This window comes from Sorex fumeus, unplaced genomic scaffold, assembly GCF_029834395.1.
Source record: "Sorex fumeus unplaced genomic scaffold, SorFum_2.1 ptg000006l, whole genome shotgun sequence".
Taxonomy (NCBI): Eukaryota; Metazoa; Chordata; class Mammalia; order Eulipotyphla; family Soricidae; genus Sorex; species Sorex fumeus.
The window spans coordinates 57,983,543-58,001,055 of NW_026606063.1; the positions used below are offsets into that span (position 1 = coordinate 57,983,543).

General features: G+C 54.3%; 1 protein-coding gene and 1 non-coding gene across 2 annotated transcripts in view; one reads left to right on the forward strand and one right to left on the reverse strand.

Annotated features, from left to right (window-relative positions):
* The window catches only part of KCNIP3 (potassium voltage-gated channel interacting protein 3), a 66,455-nt gene extending 56,919 nt beyond the window's left edge, over positions 1 to 9,536 (reverse strand). Inside the window, exon 1 of the mRNA XM_056122778.1 lies at positions 9,323 to 9,536. Coding sequence (XP_055978753.1) covers positions 9,323 to 9,337 — 15 coding nt within the window. The 5' untranslated portion in view covers positions 9,338 to 9,536. The remainder of the gene's footprint in view (positions 1 to 9,322) is intronic.
* On the forward strand, positions 633 to 740 carry LOC130038682 (U6 spliceosomal RNA). The gene has a single exon (XR_008794754.1). It is a non-coding gene; the product is annotated as a U6 spliceosomal RNA (small nuclear RNA).
* Positions 9,537 to 17,513: the final 7,977 nt, after the last annotated feature.

Here is a 17,513-nt window from a genome sequence, read left to right on the forward strand (position 1 = left end):
ATCACGTGTGAGCATTACAGAGAACAATGACACATATGGGATGGCACAGCCTTTGGGGACTGTCCTCTCCCTGTGGCTTGTGCTTGACCAAAGTCAGTAAAGCATTCACGACTATGCAGGTGCTCTGCAGGTGAGACCACAGGGGAGCTGGACAAAGGATGTCCGGGAGCTCCATGGTGTCTGGAAAAAGTCTGATCTCATTTTAGTTTGGGGCTTGGGGACCATAGTGCTATGCCTATATTCAGTACTCCCTTCTGGCTCTGTGCTCAGGGATCGCTCCTGATAGGGCTTAGTATTTCATGAAAACATTCTCTAGGAGCAGGGATATAGCTCAATGGGCAGGCACACAAGGTCCCACATTAGGTCCCCAACATTGTGGTACTGCATATAGCCCTGCATATAGCTCTGGTGACTCCTGAGTTATGCTGGGGTGGCACTGGGGGCCCCTGGCACCACCAGATCCTAGCTGTCCGGCATGGCCAGGCCTGAGTATTGATCAGTGTGTCCCGTACAGTGAGAGTGACCCCTCAACTCACTCCTCACCCACCCTTCAAAAAATATACTTCCACATATACACACAAGAGCTCAAAGACCTTGATAAATATTTATACATGATCAATGAAAATTCCCGAGTGCTCGCTTTGGCAGCACATATACTAAAAATTGGAATGATACAGAGAAGATTAGCATGGCCCCTGTGCAAGGATGACATGCAAATTCGTGAAGCGTTCCATATTTTTAAGAAAATGGGAGGAATCAACCTCCCTAACTTCAAACTCTACTACAAAGCAGTAATAATTAAAACAGCATGGTACTGGAACAAAGGCAGAACTGCAGACCAACGGAACAGGGTTGAATATACTGACATCTCCCCCCAAGCATACGACTATCTAATCTTCGATAAGGGGGCAAGAAAAGTGAAGTGGAGCAAGGAAGCCTCTTTAACAAATCGTGCTGGCAAAACTGGATGGCTACATGCAAAAAGTGGGCTCAGATCTCTACCTAAATCCATGTACAAAAGTAAGATCAAAGTGGATTAAAGACCTCAACATCAGACCGGAATCCATAAGGTACATTGAGGAAAAAGTTGGTAAAACCCTCCATGACATTGAAGCTAATGGTATCTTCAAAGATGTCACGCCGCTGGCCAAGCAAGTGAAAACAGAGATAGACAAATGGGACTATCTTAAACTAAGAAGCTTCTGCACCTCCAAAGAAACAGTGACCAAAATACAAAGACAGCTTAAAGAAAGGGAAAGGATATTCGCCTAATAGCCATCCGAAAAGGGGTTGATATCAAGGATATACAAAGTACTGGTTGAACTCCACAAGAAGAAAACATCCAACCCCATCAAAAAAATGGGGTGATGAAATGAATAGAAACTCTCAAATAAGAAATCCGAATGGCTAAAAGGTACATGATAAAATGCTCCACATCATTAATCATCAGGGAAATGCAGATCAAAACCACAATGAGATATCATTTCACACCACGGAGACTGGCCCACATCCACAAGAACAAAAGCAACCGGTGCTGGCGCGGATGTGACGAGAAAGGGACCCTCCTTCACTGCTGGTGGGAATGCCGACTGGTTCAGCCCTTTTGGAAAACAGTATGGACGATTCTCAAAAAATTAGAAATTGAGCTCCCATTTGACCCAGCAATACCACTCCTGGGAATATATCCCAGAGAGGCAAAAAAGTATAGTCAAAGTGACATCTGCACTTGTTTGTTCATTGCAGCACTCTTTACAATAGCCAGAATCTGGAAAAAACCTGAGTGCCCAAGAACAGATGACTGGTTAAAGAAACTTTGGTACATTTACACAATGAAGTACTATGTAGCTGTTAGAAAAGAGGAAGTCATGAAATTTACATACAAATGGTACTACATGGAAAGTATCATGTTAAGCAAAATGACTCAGAAAGAAAGGAATAGACATAGAAAGATTGCATTCATCTGGGGAACATAAAGTAACAAAATAGGAGACTAACACCCAAGAATGACCGAGATTAGTACCAGGAATTTTACTCCATGGCTTGGAGGCCAGCCACACATGCTAGGGGAAAAGGGAGCTCAGATAGAGAAGGGAGCACCAAGTGAAGGGTGTTAGGAGGATCCTCCCAAGATGGGAGAAGCATGCTGAAAGTAGACTATGGACCAAACATGATTGCCACCCATTGCCTCTTTTCCAAACCACAACACCCAAAATGAGAGAGAACAAAAGGGAATGCCCTGCCACAGAGGCAGGGTGGGATGGGGGGAATGGGGGGTGGGAGGGATACTGGGATCCGTGGTGGTGGGAAATGGGCACTGGTGGAGGGATGGGTATTTGATCATTGTATAATTGAAACCCAAGCACAAAAAATTGTAAGTCTACAACTGTACCTCATGGTGTCTCACTAATAAAAATTAAAAATAAAATAAAATTAAAATTAAATAAAAAATAAAAAAGTAAAAAAAAATTCCCGAGAACCCCTTGTGGTTCGTCAGAGAGTTTCTCCCCTCCCACTCTTGCTGTACATCAGCACCATTTGGACAGGGGACAGTGCTGTCCTTCCTTCAGGGGAACCCAGGCAGCGGAGAGCAGGTGGCTGTGGTCAGCAAAGCTTCCAGTTCTGGGCTCAGGGTGCCAGCAAGCATCTCAAAATGCGGATGCTTTGGACCAGGTTCCAGCATTGGCCTCATGCCGGCCCTGGGGACAGCATTTCTGAGCCCTATAAGGCTTCTCAGACTTGGGTGCAGGATAGGAGGGCGGGCCACTTCCTGCCACTGACCTAGGCTGGGAGGGAGATGCTAGCCAGTGACTCATCTAATTTCCTTTCAACCCCTCTGGCCAGGGAGCAAGAGAACTTGGACAGGAAGGTGCCAATTTGGGGTCCCTCCTGTGGACAGCCATAGAGCAGGGTGCTGGGGGACTCCTGTCTTTTCCACTACCCAGGTCACCCTTCGCAGGTGCCTCGAGCCTCCCAATGACTTGCTAGCCCCTACCCAGTCTTGTGATGGCTTCAACCCCCTACTGGACTGGCCAGTTCACTCCAGGTCATCCAGGTGACCCTCCAGCTTGTTGGATTGGGCTGTCTTGGTGGGCTTTAGCTGGAGGTCACTGACCCCACAGTCCTTTAGATGCTAGAGCCTGGGCTCCCAGTCACCTGTCCACTCCCCAGGAGTCCTTCACCAGTGTCTCCTCAGGGCCAGGTGTGGCCTCCGTCAGCACCTACAGGGTGCTCATTTCCTTGGGTCATCTGTAACATCAACCACAATTTCTGTGTCTGCTCCCCGCTTTCAGCTTACAGTCATGATTCCAGTTCCCTTCCAAGAGGGTAAGGATTTATTTATTATTTTTGTTTTTGGATCACAGCCAGCATTACTCAGGGGTTACTCCTGGCTTATGCACTCAGGAATAACTCCTGGCAGTGCTTGGGGGACCATATGGGATGCTGGGAATTGAACCTGGGTTGGCCGCATGCAAGGCAAACGCCCTGCCCACTGTGCTATTGCTCCAGCCCCAAGAGGGTAAGGATTTAAAATGCATACAGCAGGTAGGGTGCTGGCCTTGCATGTCGCTGACCAGGTTCAATCCCCAGGGGCACCCCATATGATACCTCCACCCCTCACCACCAGGAACCATCCCTGAACACAGAGCCAGGAGTAATCCCTGTGTACCACCAGGTGTGGCCCAGGAAACAAACAAGAAAATAAAATACATTAAAAAGTAAGGATTTAGAAAGTGGGTTAAAGGCAAACTAAGAAACCACACAGCATTCGTTTGGTTGGAGAAGGCAGAGAAAGAACGGCATGAACCATCAGCATGATCCATGAAAGTCTGGAAGAAGAAGCAGAAAGAAGAAGCAGGAGGCTCATCTCCCAGGGGACAGGGGTGACCCCCTCAGCTGTCCTTCCAGCATCTGTGCCTTGGAGCACTTGAGACGTGGCAGGTCCAAACTGAGAGCTATGTCTGTGCAAACACATGCCGACTTGCAAAACCTACTTACCATGAAGAGAGCCAGTTTGCCAGTGATCTGGTTAGTTACTCTCTGAGGCAATGGCATAGATACCGGGGTGAATGAAATAGATTACCATTGATTATTTTCTACTTCCTTGACAACGCCGGACTGAGCGTTTCCATGACCTCTAGGGCTTGCATCAGGCAGTGATATTCTAGAAGTTGCTCAGGTCTGCCACCCTGCCAGGGGGATGATTTGGGGGAATCTACTCCTGCCGGGACATACTCGGCACCCCCACCTGATACCTCGCCTACCCTGTCCCAGCTAGACTCCGTGAGATTCTCTGTAAGAACAATCCAGAGAGGAGAGGCGGCATTTAGACAGTTGGCCAGCTGTGGCGGTGGGGAGGCCCACGGTGAGGAGAGGGGCTGAGCCCGGGCCAGGTGGTGGGACGGAGTGGGAGAGCTCAGTGCTGTGCTAGGGCATCTGTCCGGTCCACTGCCCTGTGGACAGCTGCACAGCTTCTGGCTGAAATGGTGAGTGGGGACTTGAGGGATACACAGGAGCAAGGCCTCTGTAAAGCTGACTCCGTGCTGAGCTTCAGAGAGCAGCCTATCCTGCAGGTGGGTAAAGGGGTTCCGACCACTCATGTCCCCCTCTCGGCAGTGATGCTCTGTCCCCGGGCTCCTGGTGAATTGCGGACTGCTCCATTTCCACAGAGCTCTTGAGTGGGCTTGGAGGCGCAGCTCATGTTGTGAGTGCTTCCCCAGCAGAGAGGGGGCTCCCAGGTCTGGTCCACGGCTGAAAGGGGTCTCCAGCTGCCCCGACTCCCCTGGTCCCAGGACTGAGGTCAGAGCATGGCTTGTGGGGTCCAGCTAGTGCTGTCTAGATGACGAGTTACCTGCTCCCACTCCGTGACCAGGGAGGGACTCTCGGCACAGCCTGGATCACCGAGCACCATCCCTGCTCACGGTTCTATTTCCATCACTCGGGACAGATGGCAGGAAGTGGCAGTGGGCGTCCCGTCAGGCGGCTGAGGATCCCGCCCACACAGGGGTGGGGCGGGGCTCTGGGGAGCCCTGTTTTCTCCACCTGCACCCCCACTCTGACGAGGCAACTTACCCTGGGTTGTGGGGGTAGGAGCTGAGATTGGCAAAGGTCCCTTGGACACACACATGCATGCATGGCCACTGGCATACGTCCTTGCCCCCATAGGGTTGGCACGGCCCTGCAGAGCACCAGGGCTGGGAGTGGGGAACCAGCGTGTCCTGACCCTGACAGCTGCCGCCTGCCTACCAAGGACGCATGCTCCTGATCCTGCTACCTAGGCTGGAGGGTGGCTCACTCCCCCACTGCCTGACAACATTCTCCTTGGGTGTCCTCCTGCTCCTTACTAGTAACGTTTCTCAGCCCCCCAACTGAGAGGGTTGGGCTAGAGGGTGGAGCCAGAGTACACTTGTCTTCCACACATTCAACCCAGGTTCAATGCCTGGCATCACCTTATGTTCCCCCAAGCACCAACGGGAATGATTCCAGGGCACAGAGCCAGGAGTAACGCTGAGCATCACCAGGTGTGGCCCCAAAAACAAAATACCCAGAGAGCTTGTTCGGGATCTCACTGGTCTAGGTGGCTGCATTTTTCCTGCAGGAAAAGAAGGAGAAGCGGGCACAGAGAAGGAAAACACTCCTCAGAGAAGGACACACGGGCAACACTTGAAGGCGGGAAGCCTAGAACTGTGTGATGGGAGCCAGGTTGCACCCCAAACACAAACCTCTGGGATCCTTGGCTTTGCAACGCTGGGAACCCACCCTACAAAGGACACGGAGTCATCTGGCTAATCCATGGGTCATGGCCAGGAATGGGGTGTCTCAAAGAAGGGTTCAGTGAAAATGGTGGCCCACAACCGTGCTGAGCCACAAGCCACCTCTCTGGCCACTGTCTTCTCTTGCCTGGGACCCTTCCCCTAAAGGGTGTGTGAGCAGGGGCTGTGGTGCGTTGGTGGTGGTCTCCACAGCCAGCTCAGGGTATGAGCGGGGATCAGAGCAGAGGCTTAGAGCACTTAGAGGGGCAGCTCATGTCGTGGCCTAAAAGTCTAAAGGGGAGCTCTGCTCAAGCTCAAAGTGACCAGAGAAAAGTGACCAGAGCCCTGCCCAAGTGACCAGATCAGATTGACCAGAGCTAAGTCAGGTCTAGCCCTGGTTGGGGCCACAGCCCAGGGCACCATCTTTCAAGGCCATAAGAATGGACTGGGGGTAGGGCCAGAGAGATAGTGCAGTGGGTAGGTGCTTGCCTTGCATGCGGCCAACTGAGGTTTGATCCCAGCATCCCATATGGTCCCCTGAGCACCGCCAGGAATAATTCCTGAGTGCAGATCAGGAGTAACTCCTGAGCATCGCTGGGTGTCGCCCCAAATTTTTTTAAAAAGTGGGGGGGGATGCTGGAGGCCTCCCAGCAGTAGGGTTTCTAGTTTACCACCTGCCTGCCCTGGCGGTGCCCAGCCCATGGTGGAGAGGCAGGGGCGAGGGGCAGGTCTGGAGACCAGCCAGAGGAACTGCAGCTGCTATGCCCAGCTGAGCAGTGCAAAGCTGATAGCAGCCTGGAGGGGGCGGGGAGGGTTCGGGAGGCCAGGTCAGCGGGGAGGAGACCAGCCTCCTCCTGGCAGCGGTCTCCACTCCCTCCAATCCCCCTCTGCCCCTCTGGCATTTGCAGTTTCCCAAGGTTCGCTCCACCACGTGACTGCTCCGTGGCATCCTAGGACACAAGCTGATGGCAGCTGACAGATGCACGTGTCCAAGAGAGAGACATCAGGCAGCTGGGGCCGGGGTGCCGGGCGGGGGCTGGCGGATTCACAGGCCGCGTGCCTTCCTGCAGCCTCTCACCCTTCCTGCTCCCCCAGCGGACACAGATGTGCCAAGGTTGCCCCCCTCTGTCCCCTCCACTGGGAAACTGGGACTTCCGGCCCCCTCACAGAGGCCACACTCAGGACCGGCAGCTGACCTCGGCAGCTCCAGAAAGCTCTGGGAAGGGGGGGAACAGCAGAGGCCCCCCCACCCACCCAAAGCTGTGCCCACTGGCAGCACTCCCTCTTGCAGAAGACGGAAAAGAAAAAGGATCCCAAACTCAAAACTTGGTGTCCTTTCCTTGGCAACTCTGGGTCCCCCACCCGGCAAAGGACACCAAGTCATCTGGCTGTGCCAGGGGACAGGGCTGGGAATGGGGTCTCAAAGAAGGTTCAGAGAAGGTGGTGGCCCTCAAGCCCACTGAGCCAGCTCCCCAGTGGGACCGAGGAACTGCCTCAGCAACTTGGTTCTAGAAGTGCCCCCTCTTGGCAGTCTCCCAGGACACCCCCGTGTCGCCATGGTGCAGGACTCACTGCAGAACTGGGCTTCAGAGTGGGATGAAAAGGCTCAATCCCAGCTGCAAAGCCAGGATAGGCCTCGTTTCCTCGGCTATCAGGGACCCCCATGGGAAGCCGAGAAAAGGGGTGTGGCCACGTGCAGAACCTACTTGCACCCGCCTCCTGGAGACCCACCCTAAGGGCCTCAGTTACTGTGTCTGGATTCTGTCTGGGGCGTGTGGGGTCGTGAAGACATACTCCCTGAAGCCACCTTCTGCACAGTGGGGCCCCAGCTCCTTCATGCTCCCCCCTACCTGCCCCGCCCCCTGCTCCTGAAAGCCTAGAGGTCAAGCCCAGATACTGTACTGATTGGGCACCTCTGTCTGCGCCAAGGCCCTGGGTCTGCAGCTGGGCAGGGCCAGCTCTTCTGGAGGTTGCTCGAACCCGGAAATGATGGGGAGAGGCAGGTGCAGGCTTGGGGGCGGAACACATGGCACCTTATTGCAGGGCCTCCTCTGGGCCCCTGGGGTGACTTAGTCTAAGGCCAGGACAGCCCAGGGACCCCACCGCAGGATGCCCGGCATCATAGCAGCATCCTAAGCATCGAGAGAAGGGCAGTCGCATCTGCAGGAAGCACTCTCTCTGCCCACCTGGCAGGGCAGGGGTGGCCAAGTCCCCCTGGGCCAGTGACTGCTGTGCCCCCTTCTGTGTGCCCATGCGGCACCTGGTATGGAAATCCCCACTGTGTGTATGCATGCGGGGCAGGTGGGCTGCAATGTGCAGGCTCCCCACGCGTGCCCTGCGCTGAGCAGGAACTGCAACAAGGCTCTGAGTCTTGGGGGGGGGGGGAGTGGTTGGCGACTCTGAGGTGGCCCCTTCACCTAGTGCCACCTGCTCCAGGCTGTGTCATCACTCCTGCCAAGCCTGGACACCAACCCCGGCAGGGTGGGGGGTGGGGGCGCCTCACTGGTGCAAGATCAGAGATTCATCCTGGGGAGGGCGAGGGGAGCCCGCCGGAAGCCCTGTGTCGGTTCTCCCTTGCTCACAATCGGAGTTTTTCTCTGGGCCTCGCAGCCTGCCCTCGCCCCTTCCTGCCACCTGCGTGTGCTGGCTGGAGCCCCGGCAGCCGGGCTGGCCCACCCGGCGAGCTCGGGAATGGAAGCCAACGAGACAGATGGCAGCTGGGCTCCTGCCGACCCGAGGATGGTGGGCGCCGGGGTGGGGGGGGGTGTCCTCCACTATCCTCTCCCTGTGTCTCCCAGAGAGGAACAACCAAGCCTGGGCAAACGCTGTCATTTGGGGGCGGAGGGTGGGGGTTCTGCTGCCAGGGGCCAGACCTAACTAACACTGGGGCTTCCTCCTTCAGAGCAAGACTATCCCAGACAGGGAAGTTTCATTCGGGGTCAGTTTACTCCCTTTCTTCTTTATTTAGTTATTCCTTCTTCTCAGCCCCGTACCACCCTTTCTTGAACTCTCTCCTAGGCATTTTTCTCACATTCTCTCTCCCCAGTCCCAGTAACTCTCTCTCTCTCTCTCTCTCTCTCTCTCTCTCTCTCTCTCTCTCTCTCTCTCTCTCTCATTCTCTCTTCTTCCCAGTAATGCCACAAAATGGAAAGAATAATTAGAATATGCCCTCGTGAAGCGCCCGCGCTTCTTGGGAAGTCTGCACTCATGAATCACTTGAATACCGACAAGATGCACTGCCGGCCAGCTCCGACATCAGGACATCAGAACATCAGGTGTCCCTCCTTTCCAGCACCCTTCCTCCTGCCCCCTTCCCCGACTCCCAACACCTGCCCAAGATCTGGGGTGCAACGCCCCCGCCAGAGGACTGCTCCACACCTCCTCGGCCAGTTTCCCTCCAGACCAGGCTCTGGAGCCCGGCCCCTCGCCCCAAGGCCCCAACACTTACTTTCCAAACACCGTCTTACCGAGGATCTCCGGACAGATTGAAGGAGGCACGGCAAGGCTCCGAGCCCAGCGCCGCCCCCGCGAGCCCCTGCCCCCCACCCTGGCCGGGCCCCTCCAGCACCTACCTTGGCCCGCTGCATCCTGGGCGCCGCGGGAAACTGTTGCCGGCCTCCAGGCTCCTCCGCAGCCCCGGGGAACAGCACCACTGGCCGGCGCTGGCAGTTGCCTCATGTTTGCTTGGACCAGACGTAATTGTTACCGCGGCTCCTCGCCCGCCCCCTGCCCACCCCTCCTCCCCTCCCCTCCTCCGCCGCCGCTTCCACGCGCTCCACCCCTTCTGTTCTGTTCGCTTCTGGCTTCTCTCTCTCTCTCTCTCTCTCTCTCTCTCTCTCTCTCTCTCTCTCTCTCTCTCTCTCTCTCTCTCTCCTCTCATCCCTGCCTCTCGCCCCCCCCCTTGTTTGCTCTCTCCCGGTTTTGCATATTTTTTCCCTCCCCCAGGCTCTTTCCCTTCCCCAGTAAGTGTAAATGGTACCGAGTAAGTCCTCCTCATCTCTGAGCTCCTGCCTGCCGGAAGGCACCTCTCTCCACTCCTCCCGTCTCTCTCCCAAGGGCACGCGCACACACGCACACATGCACACATATGCACACTCACTAACACACCCACACTCTCACACACATGCACACTCACAAGCATGCTCACGCTTACGTACACACACACTCAATCATACGCACGCACGCACACACAATCATGAACACATACACACACACTGATGCATGCATGCACACACATGCAGTACACACACAGACACTCTGTTCCCCGTAGGAGTGGGGGGGGCTGGGTCGGGGTGCTGGGGACCCTGGCCAGAGTTCCTGCCCCCCTGTGGGAGGGCAGCAGCTGTGCGACTTCCTGGGGGCCTCTCCCCCTACTGGCCCTGTCCCTCTCATAGAGTCAGGGTGCGGGGGTGGCCTCAGACTCCTCCATGAGAAGGGGCTACAGGAGAGGTCCAGCTTAATCCCCCTCACACGCCCTCTGGCCACCCCTGGTACTGAAGCATCCTGCCGGGGTACAAGGACCATAATAGCCACAGTCATGGGGCTTGCCAAAAGGAGATGGTGATGGCCACCAGCCACATCCCGGGATGGCACACAGAGGACCTGGGACAGCTCTTTCCTCTGCCCCCTGATTACCTCCTTGTATCCCACTGAGTGCTGCAGCATGAGCGCCCCCCGCCCCACCTGGAGCCTGAGACCCAGGGACCCTGTCCTCCCTGGGCTGGTCATCTGTCCCCATCTGGGTCTATGGTGGGAAGCACATTGGACACAGCTGGGGGGAGGCTGGTGAGAAAGTCTGGGGGGGGCAGCGTGTCTTTGGGAAGGAGGGCCTTCCAGCCCCTCGGGGAAATCACCCAGAAGTCAGGGGCGAAGCCCTAGCCAAGTTTCCCTTTTCTGCACCGAAGGAGCCAGCCTGTGCCAGTGGTTCCCATGGCAACAGAGGCCAAGACACCCCCTCCTCGCTGCAGAGCGCTTCCTGCCGCCCCTCACTGGAGCTTGCCGATTGGCTCCCACTCTCAGGCCCTGGGGAAGGAAAAGTTGACCCCAAAGAACCAGCCTGTTTCTGGAGAGGAGGCAGCACCATGGTGCGGTGTGGTGTCGTGTGCTGGGTGCTGGGTGGTACGGTTCTGCGCAGTCTAGTGAGATGTGTGGTATGTTATGTGGTATAGTGTAGTGTGTGGTGTGATGCATGGTGTGTGGTGGTATGCTTTAGTGTACCGTATAGTGTGCGGTATAGCGTGGTCCTGTATGAGGCGCGGTATGTGGTGACACAGGGTGTGGGTGTGGTGTGGTATGGTGTCATGCACTGTGGGGCGTGGTTCTGCGTGTTGTATGGTGTATGTTGTGAGGTGTGTGGTATAGTGTGATGTGTGGGGTGTGATCTAGTGTGGTGTGGTGTGGTGTGTGGTCTGCCCTTCCAGACCCACCTCCCAGGGCAACAACCTGGAATGGAGGAGGATGGGAGGACTCAGGAAGGCTCTTTGCAGGGTGCGAGGCTAGAGAACAGAGCCAGCATCAGCATCCTGAGCCTCGATCCCCACAGCAAGCATGTGGAGCCATGGCGGACCACCTGCGAGGCTCCTCCGCATCCACTTGAACACTTTGAATCACCCACCCAAGCCAGGGGCCGAGGCTGCCCCCAGGAGAGGCTCTCTGAACACCCCCCTTCGCCCCCAGAGTATCCCATTGCATAAAATGGGACAGCCATCCCTCTGCCAGGGCCCCATCCCCAAGTCTCTCGGGCCCCTCCCGCCCCAGGAACCCCTCAGGAAGTGAGATTTGGGGCATGCATCCCCCTCCTCTCCGACTCTCACCCTTTCCTGGAGTCTGGGACACTTGCAGGTGCGTCCCTGCACGGGAAGGCAGAGACCACTACAGTGAGGAGTGCTGGAGGGAAGGAAGGTGGGGCTTCCCCTGGCAGGGGGCCTGAGGGTGACAGTGTGTCAGCCTGTGGCCGTGGCAGAGTCTCTGCGAGTGGCAGTTTCCAGAGTCTCGTCGGTGCATCTGTGGGCCACAGTCTCTCCAGTCTGGGGGTTTCAGCCATACATGAGGGCCAGGGAGGACGGGCTGGGGTAGGGAGGGACCAGGAATGAGGGTGAGAGGGATGGGATGTGGTGAAACCTGGACAGACGCGGGTTTCCTCGTGGAATAAGCTGAGGTGCCCGTGGGACCTTTCACAGTGGCTCACTCGACTCTTCCCTAAGCCGTGGAGTCGCTGTGGCCAGCCCTCTCCCCTCCTGGCCCACAGCCGCCTCCTTGGGCACCCCGCCTGGTTTCATGAGGCCCCCACCTGAGCCTTCTCCTCGGGTCCTATAATAGATCAGGTGCCCTGGCCCCGGGCGCCCTTGGCTGGGATCCAAGGGGAAACAAAGCTGAGGGAGGCAAGAGCCAGAGAGTAAGAAGAGAGGGACCAGGGTTTGAGAGGAGAGATGTTCAGGGCTCAGGTGGGCCTCACTCGGGAACTTTCTGTGTGGAAGGGTCTCCCACCTTCACAAAAGCTGAGGAAGCACGTGGTAATTAAGAGCCCCTCACCTCACACCTCACTGACCTGTGGCTGCAACGCACATGGGCCCCACGCAGTCAGTCAGGACATCGGAAAGCTACTTAGGAGGCCACCTCTCTGCCACAGGTCCCTCAGATCTTTTTGGTGCACAGCATCTGTCATGGCTCCACCATGACACACAGCAGTGGGTCCTGCAGGCTGACTGAGGGGCTGTCCTGGAGCTGCACCTCACAGTTACCGGAGGCGGCAGGCTACATCTGTCTGGCTCCTCTCTGCTGTCTGAGCTGTCCTCCTGGGCTGGCCTGCCCTGCTGTCCCCCACACACCGGGCCCGCAGCCTGCCACCCTGTGGACTTTGCTGGTGGCACCGAGCTCTGAGCCCTCAGGCTCCAAGGGAGCTGGGAAGCCCTCCGGGAGCCCTCTGAAAGCCCCCTTCCCGGGGCTGGAGAGGCTGTGTTGCAGGCAGGGCACCTGCTTACACATGGCCGACTCCAGTTTGGTTTCTGGCACCTCAAGGGTCACCCTGATCCCCTCCAGGAGGGGTCCTTGAGTACAGAGCTAGAAGTTAACCCCGAGCACCACTGAGAGTGTGACCCCCAAATAAATAAGTAATAAAGCTTCTTTTCTTTCCTTTTTGTAAATTTTTTTTAACTTTTTTGGATCACACCCGGCAATGCTAGGGGTTTACTCCTGGCTCTGCACTCAGGATCTACTCCTGGCGGTGCTCAGGGGACCATATGGGACACCGGGAATCGAACCTGGGTCAGCCTTATGCGTTGTACTATTGCTCTGGCCCCTAAAACTTTTTTCCTTTCATCCCCACCTCCACTCCCCCAGTTTCATCCTCTGACCTCAACACGTGGCTCCTATGCACCCTTCATGGGGTCAACTTCAGGGACCAAAATTTGGTATTTTCTAGTGAGCAGCTGAAATCAAGGCCTGGGCTGGGGTCATCTCTGTGCACCCCTCACCCCTTTCTCATCCCTGGGCTATGGCACCACATGGGTGCAAGATGAAGAACGCCTGGCCCAGGAGGCACCAGGAAGGACCAGGGGACCACAGAGATGGTGCTTCAGTCACACCAGCAGCACCCGCACCCCACCCTGCCTCCCGTCTCTGTCCCTGGCACCCACAGGCCCTGAAGTGGGCATCAGGAGCAAAGCATAGGGAGGCTCTGGGTATGGGTGTCTGGGAAGAGGGACACAGCTGCAGTTTCCAGAGCAGGACTGCAGGCAGCCCTCCAAGAATTGGGCCGACTGCCTGCCCCCGCTCCCCCCCCCCCCCATTATTGAATGGTTTCTTTGGGTGGGTTGTACTGGGCCCATACTTGCTCTTTGCTTTCATTTGCTCAACTGCTAGCCAGTAAACACTGATTCCTGCAGCTTCACAGGACTTCTGGCTGGTGCTCAGAGCACCAAGAAAGCCTGTGGCCTTCCCTGTGGGCCTGGAGCCTGTCAGAACTGCCCTGACCAGCCCTTGGGACGTCTTCCTCCCCCTCAACCCCCACCTCTGCATGACACTTTTTTTTGTTTGTTTGCTTTGTTTTGTTTGTTTTGGTGTTCTGGTTGTGTTCAGGGATCACTCCTGGCTGTGCTCTGGAATCATTTCTGGAGGCACGGGGGAGACCCAATACAGTGCCTGGGATCAAACCCAGGTTGGCCATGTGTAAGGCAAATGCTCTACCTGCTGTACTACCTCTCTAGCCCACCCACACGGCAGTCCTTTGGCAGAAGTTGCAGATCATGGCTCTGGGGCCTTTCTTTGCTCCAGGAGGCCAGGCTGGGGCTTGTGACAGGGCTGCCCAACTGTCCCTCCTCCTGCCACGGGGACAAAAGGACACGTGCTTGGAGATAGAGTCTCCTTCTCACACTCACAAGGAAAGGGGACAGGCAGGTCAGAGGATAAGAGCCCAGGGTCACGAGGCCCAGACCGGATCCACAGCTGGGTACAGCTGTGTGGCTTCTCAGGCATCATTGTTCCATGGGACATGGACTGTGGCTCCTACCCTCTTTGGGGAATGTCAGGAGAATGTGACCAAGAGGAGATTTTTATTTTTTCACACTTCAAGTAGGATGCATATTTTTGGATCCCAGCATTTTGAAAACCAGAAAGATATATATTTTTTCTCTGTGGCTATTTCTGTATCTCTGTCATCTGACAAATGCCATCCCGATCTCCAGGAAAAGAGCCGACGAGGACATTCTCTGAGCAGCATTCCTTGAAAAAGTCAGAGGTCATGAGGCAAAAGCTCAGATTTCTGAATACAACCGAGAATGGGATTCTTTTTCCAAACTGGGGAAATTCCAGTGCAATTTCAGGACTGCTACTACTGGTATCGAGATGGGAAATTTGGGCTAAATTCCCTTCTGAGGGTAGCTAAAAAGCTGCATAAAATATGTCTATGTTTATTCATCTCTTTATTTGGGGTTTGGGATCACACACGGTAGTGCTGGGGGTTGCTCTAAGTTCAGTGCTCAGGGGTCACTTCTGGAGGTAATTAGACTCAAATCCTGCATGCAAAGCATGTACTTAGCCAGCTGAGTCATCTCTCCAGCCCTTAAAGCAATTGGGGGGGGGGTGGAGGGGAGGAGAGGGCAGTGTTGGGAATCCAGCCCAGCACCTCATACGTGCAGAGCAAGCGCTCTATCACTGAGCCACATTCCCTAGCTCTGGTATTTTAGAGTAGAATTAGGAAGGAGGGTGGTGTGTAAACAAATCAGTGAAGAATAACAGGGCCAAGATAAGGTTCTCCCAGAGAACCATTCCCGCCTGGGGAGTGGGGCACAGGAGGTTGCTAGCTCCCAAGACACTGAAAGGAATTGGTAACAATCCCCGGGACTAAGGAGGTAGAACTGGGCCCACCCAGAGGGCTGCCTGAGCAAGCATTCATCCTTGTGGTTGAACCCTGGCGGGCTTTGTCTCCAGAACACACAGGCATTGGATCAGTCCCTGAAATGATCCTGGTTTGCTAGAACCTAAGGCATCTGAGGCATGTGAGCATGATCCCCATGGAGAAAGCTCTCTCCTGTGCCTCGTCGCCATGGGTTTTCAGATACAACATGCATACTCTAATAGAACTGACCAAGTACGTCCGGAGCAGACACAGAACGCACAAAAACCAAGAGAAACAAGAGATATCAGAAACAGACTCACGGAAGCCGTATGAATGAGGGAGTGGCCGTACTTTAAAATGCTTATTCTTGGGGAACTCAAATATATCAAAGAAGATGTGCCATTCTAACAGAGGACTGAACATGCTTTTTACTTTTTTGAGGGGGACACACCCAGTGGTGCTCAGGAGTTACTCCTGGTTCAGGGATCACTCCTGGTGAGCTCAGGGAACCATATGGGGTACTGTGGTTCAAACCCTGCAGGCAAGGCAAATGCCCTACCCATTGGACTATTGCTCCAGCCCCTGAACATGCTTTTAAAATCTTTTTTTTTTTTTTTTTTTTTTTTTTGCTTTTTGGGTCACACCCAGCGATGCTCAGGGGTTACTCCTGGCTGATGCACTCAGGAATTACTCCTGGCGGTGCTCAGGGGACCATATGGGGTGCTGGGAATCGAACCTGTGTCGGTCATGTTGGCTGCGTGCAAGGCAAACGCCCTACCCGCTGTGCTATCACTCCAGCCCCTAAAATCTTTTTATATTCTATCAACTTTATTCTTAAAACTCACTATAGGGCACTATAGAACAGATGAGAGATTCAAGAAACTTTGATACATCTACACAATGGAATACTATGCAGCTTTCAGGAGAGATGAAGTCATGAACTTTGCTTATAAATGGATAGACATGGAGAGTATCATGCTAAGTGAAATGAGTCAGAAAGAGAAGGACAGACATAGAAGGACTGCACTCATTTGTGGAGTATGAAACAACATAACATGAGGCTGACACCTAAGGACAGTAGATACTCGGGACAGATAAATTGCTGCATAGCTGGAAGACTGCCTCATGAGCAAAGGGGAGAAGGCAGATGGAATAGAGAAGGGATCACTAAGAAAAAGATGACTGAAGAAACTGGTCGGGGTGGGAGATGTGTGCAGAAAGTAGATAAAGGACCAAATATGATGACCTCTCAGGGTCTGTATTGTAAACCATATGCCCAAAAGTAGAGAGAGATTATGGGGAATCATGTCTGCCATGGAGACAGAGGGAGGATGGGAAAGGGGGGGTATACAGGGGATATTGGTGGTGGGGAGTGTGCACTGGTGGAGGGATGGGTGTTTGATAATTGTGTGATTGTAACCCAAACATGAAAGCTTATAACTACAAATAAAAATAGTAATCTTCAAACTGGGGCATCACAGTCCCCCAGGAAAATAAGATTTTTTAATATTTTATTTTAAAATAATTTCAAGCTTTTAGAAAAGTAATTTCAAGATTTCAGAAAATTTTCAGGAATAGGACAGTGAATTAAAAGTAACTTGCAGAGAAACAAACAAAAAACTCAAGGCACTAGAGTTTCTGCACACAGGGGAGCAGATGAGAAATGAGGCAAACTTCCTTAGGGACAAGCCACAGGCTTGACCCTCATGAATGCTCACTAGGGCGTCTGCATGCAAGAGTGAGGATGCTAATTCCTAGCAGCAACTTTGTCACTGGTTTGCAAAATACAACTAAACAGAGACCCCCAACTCCCCTGCAGCTCAGCAGACCATAATCTTGAAGGGCTTCATATTTTTGAACTGGAACATAATCTCACTCATCCCTCTGCTTGCCAGACCCCGCTGCGCCCCTGGTAAAAACTAGCAGCACAGGAACAATTATTTGGTGATGGCCCCAGCCAAGAGCTTCCACCTCATTACCATGTTTTTCCCCTATGAGAAGGCTATTAGTAGCCTCCCCATTTTCTAAGGAGAGAAAATGAGAGCTGGGTAATACGTTCAAGGTGGCCCAGTAACAAGAACTGAGCCAGCACATGAGCCCAGGTATGCCTGCTTCCAACGCACCCCAGTTCCCATCTAACTGGCTGCCTGGACAATCTGCACGTCTGTGGTCAGGGGACATGTGTTCGCCCTGCTCTAACACTCCTGAGACACCAGCTGTATATGAGGACCAGCCTAGAACTCTGGTATCAACCAACAACCCAAGCGGAGGCTTAGGGAAGTTGAGAACACTGGGGTGGATTAGTCCCGTCCAGCTCTCTCCTCTTCTCTCTCTCTCCTCCTCTTGCCCACTCCTGCAACTCAGGACCCAGTCAGCAGAGAGGGCAGCGAATGGGCTAGTGATGAGCCCAGGTGACTGGCCCTGTCATC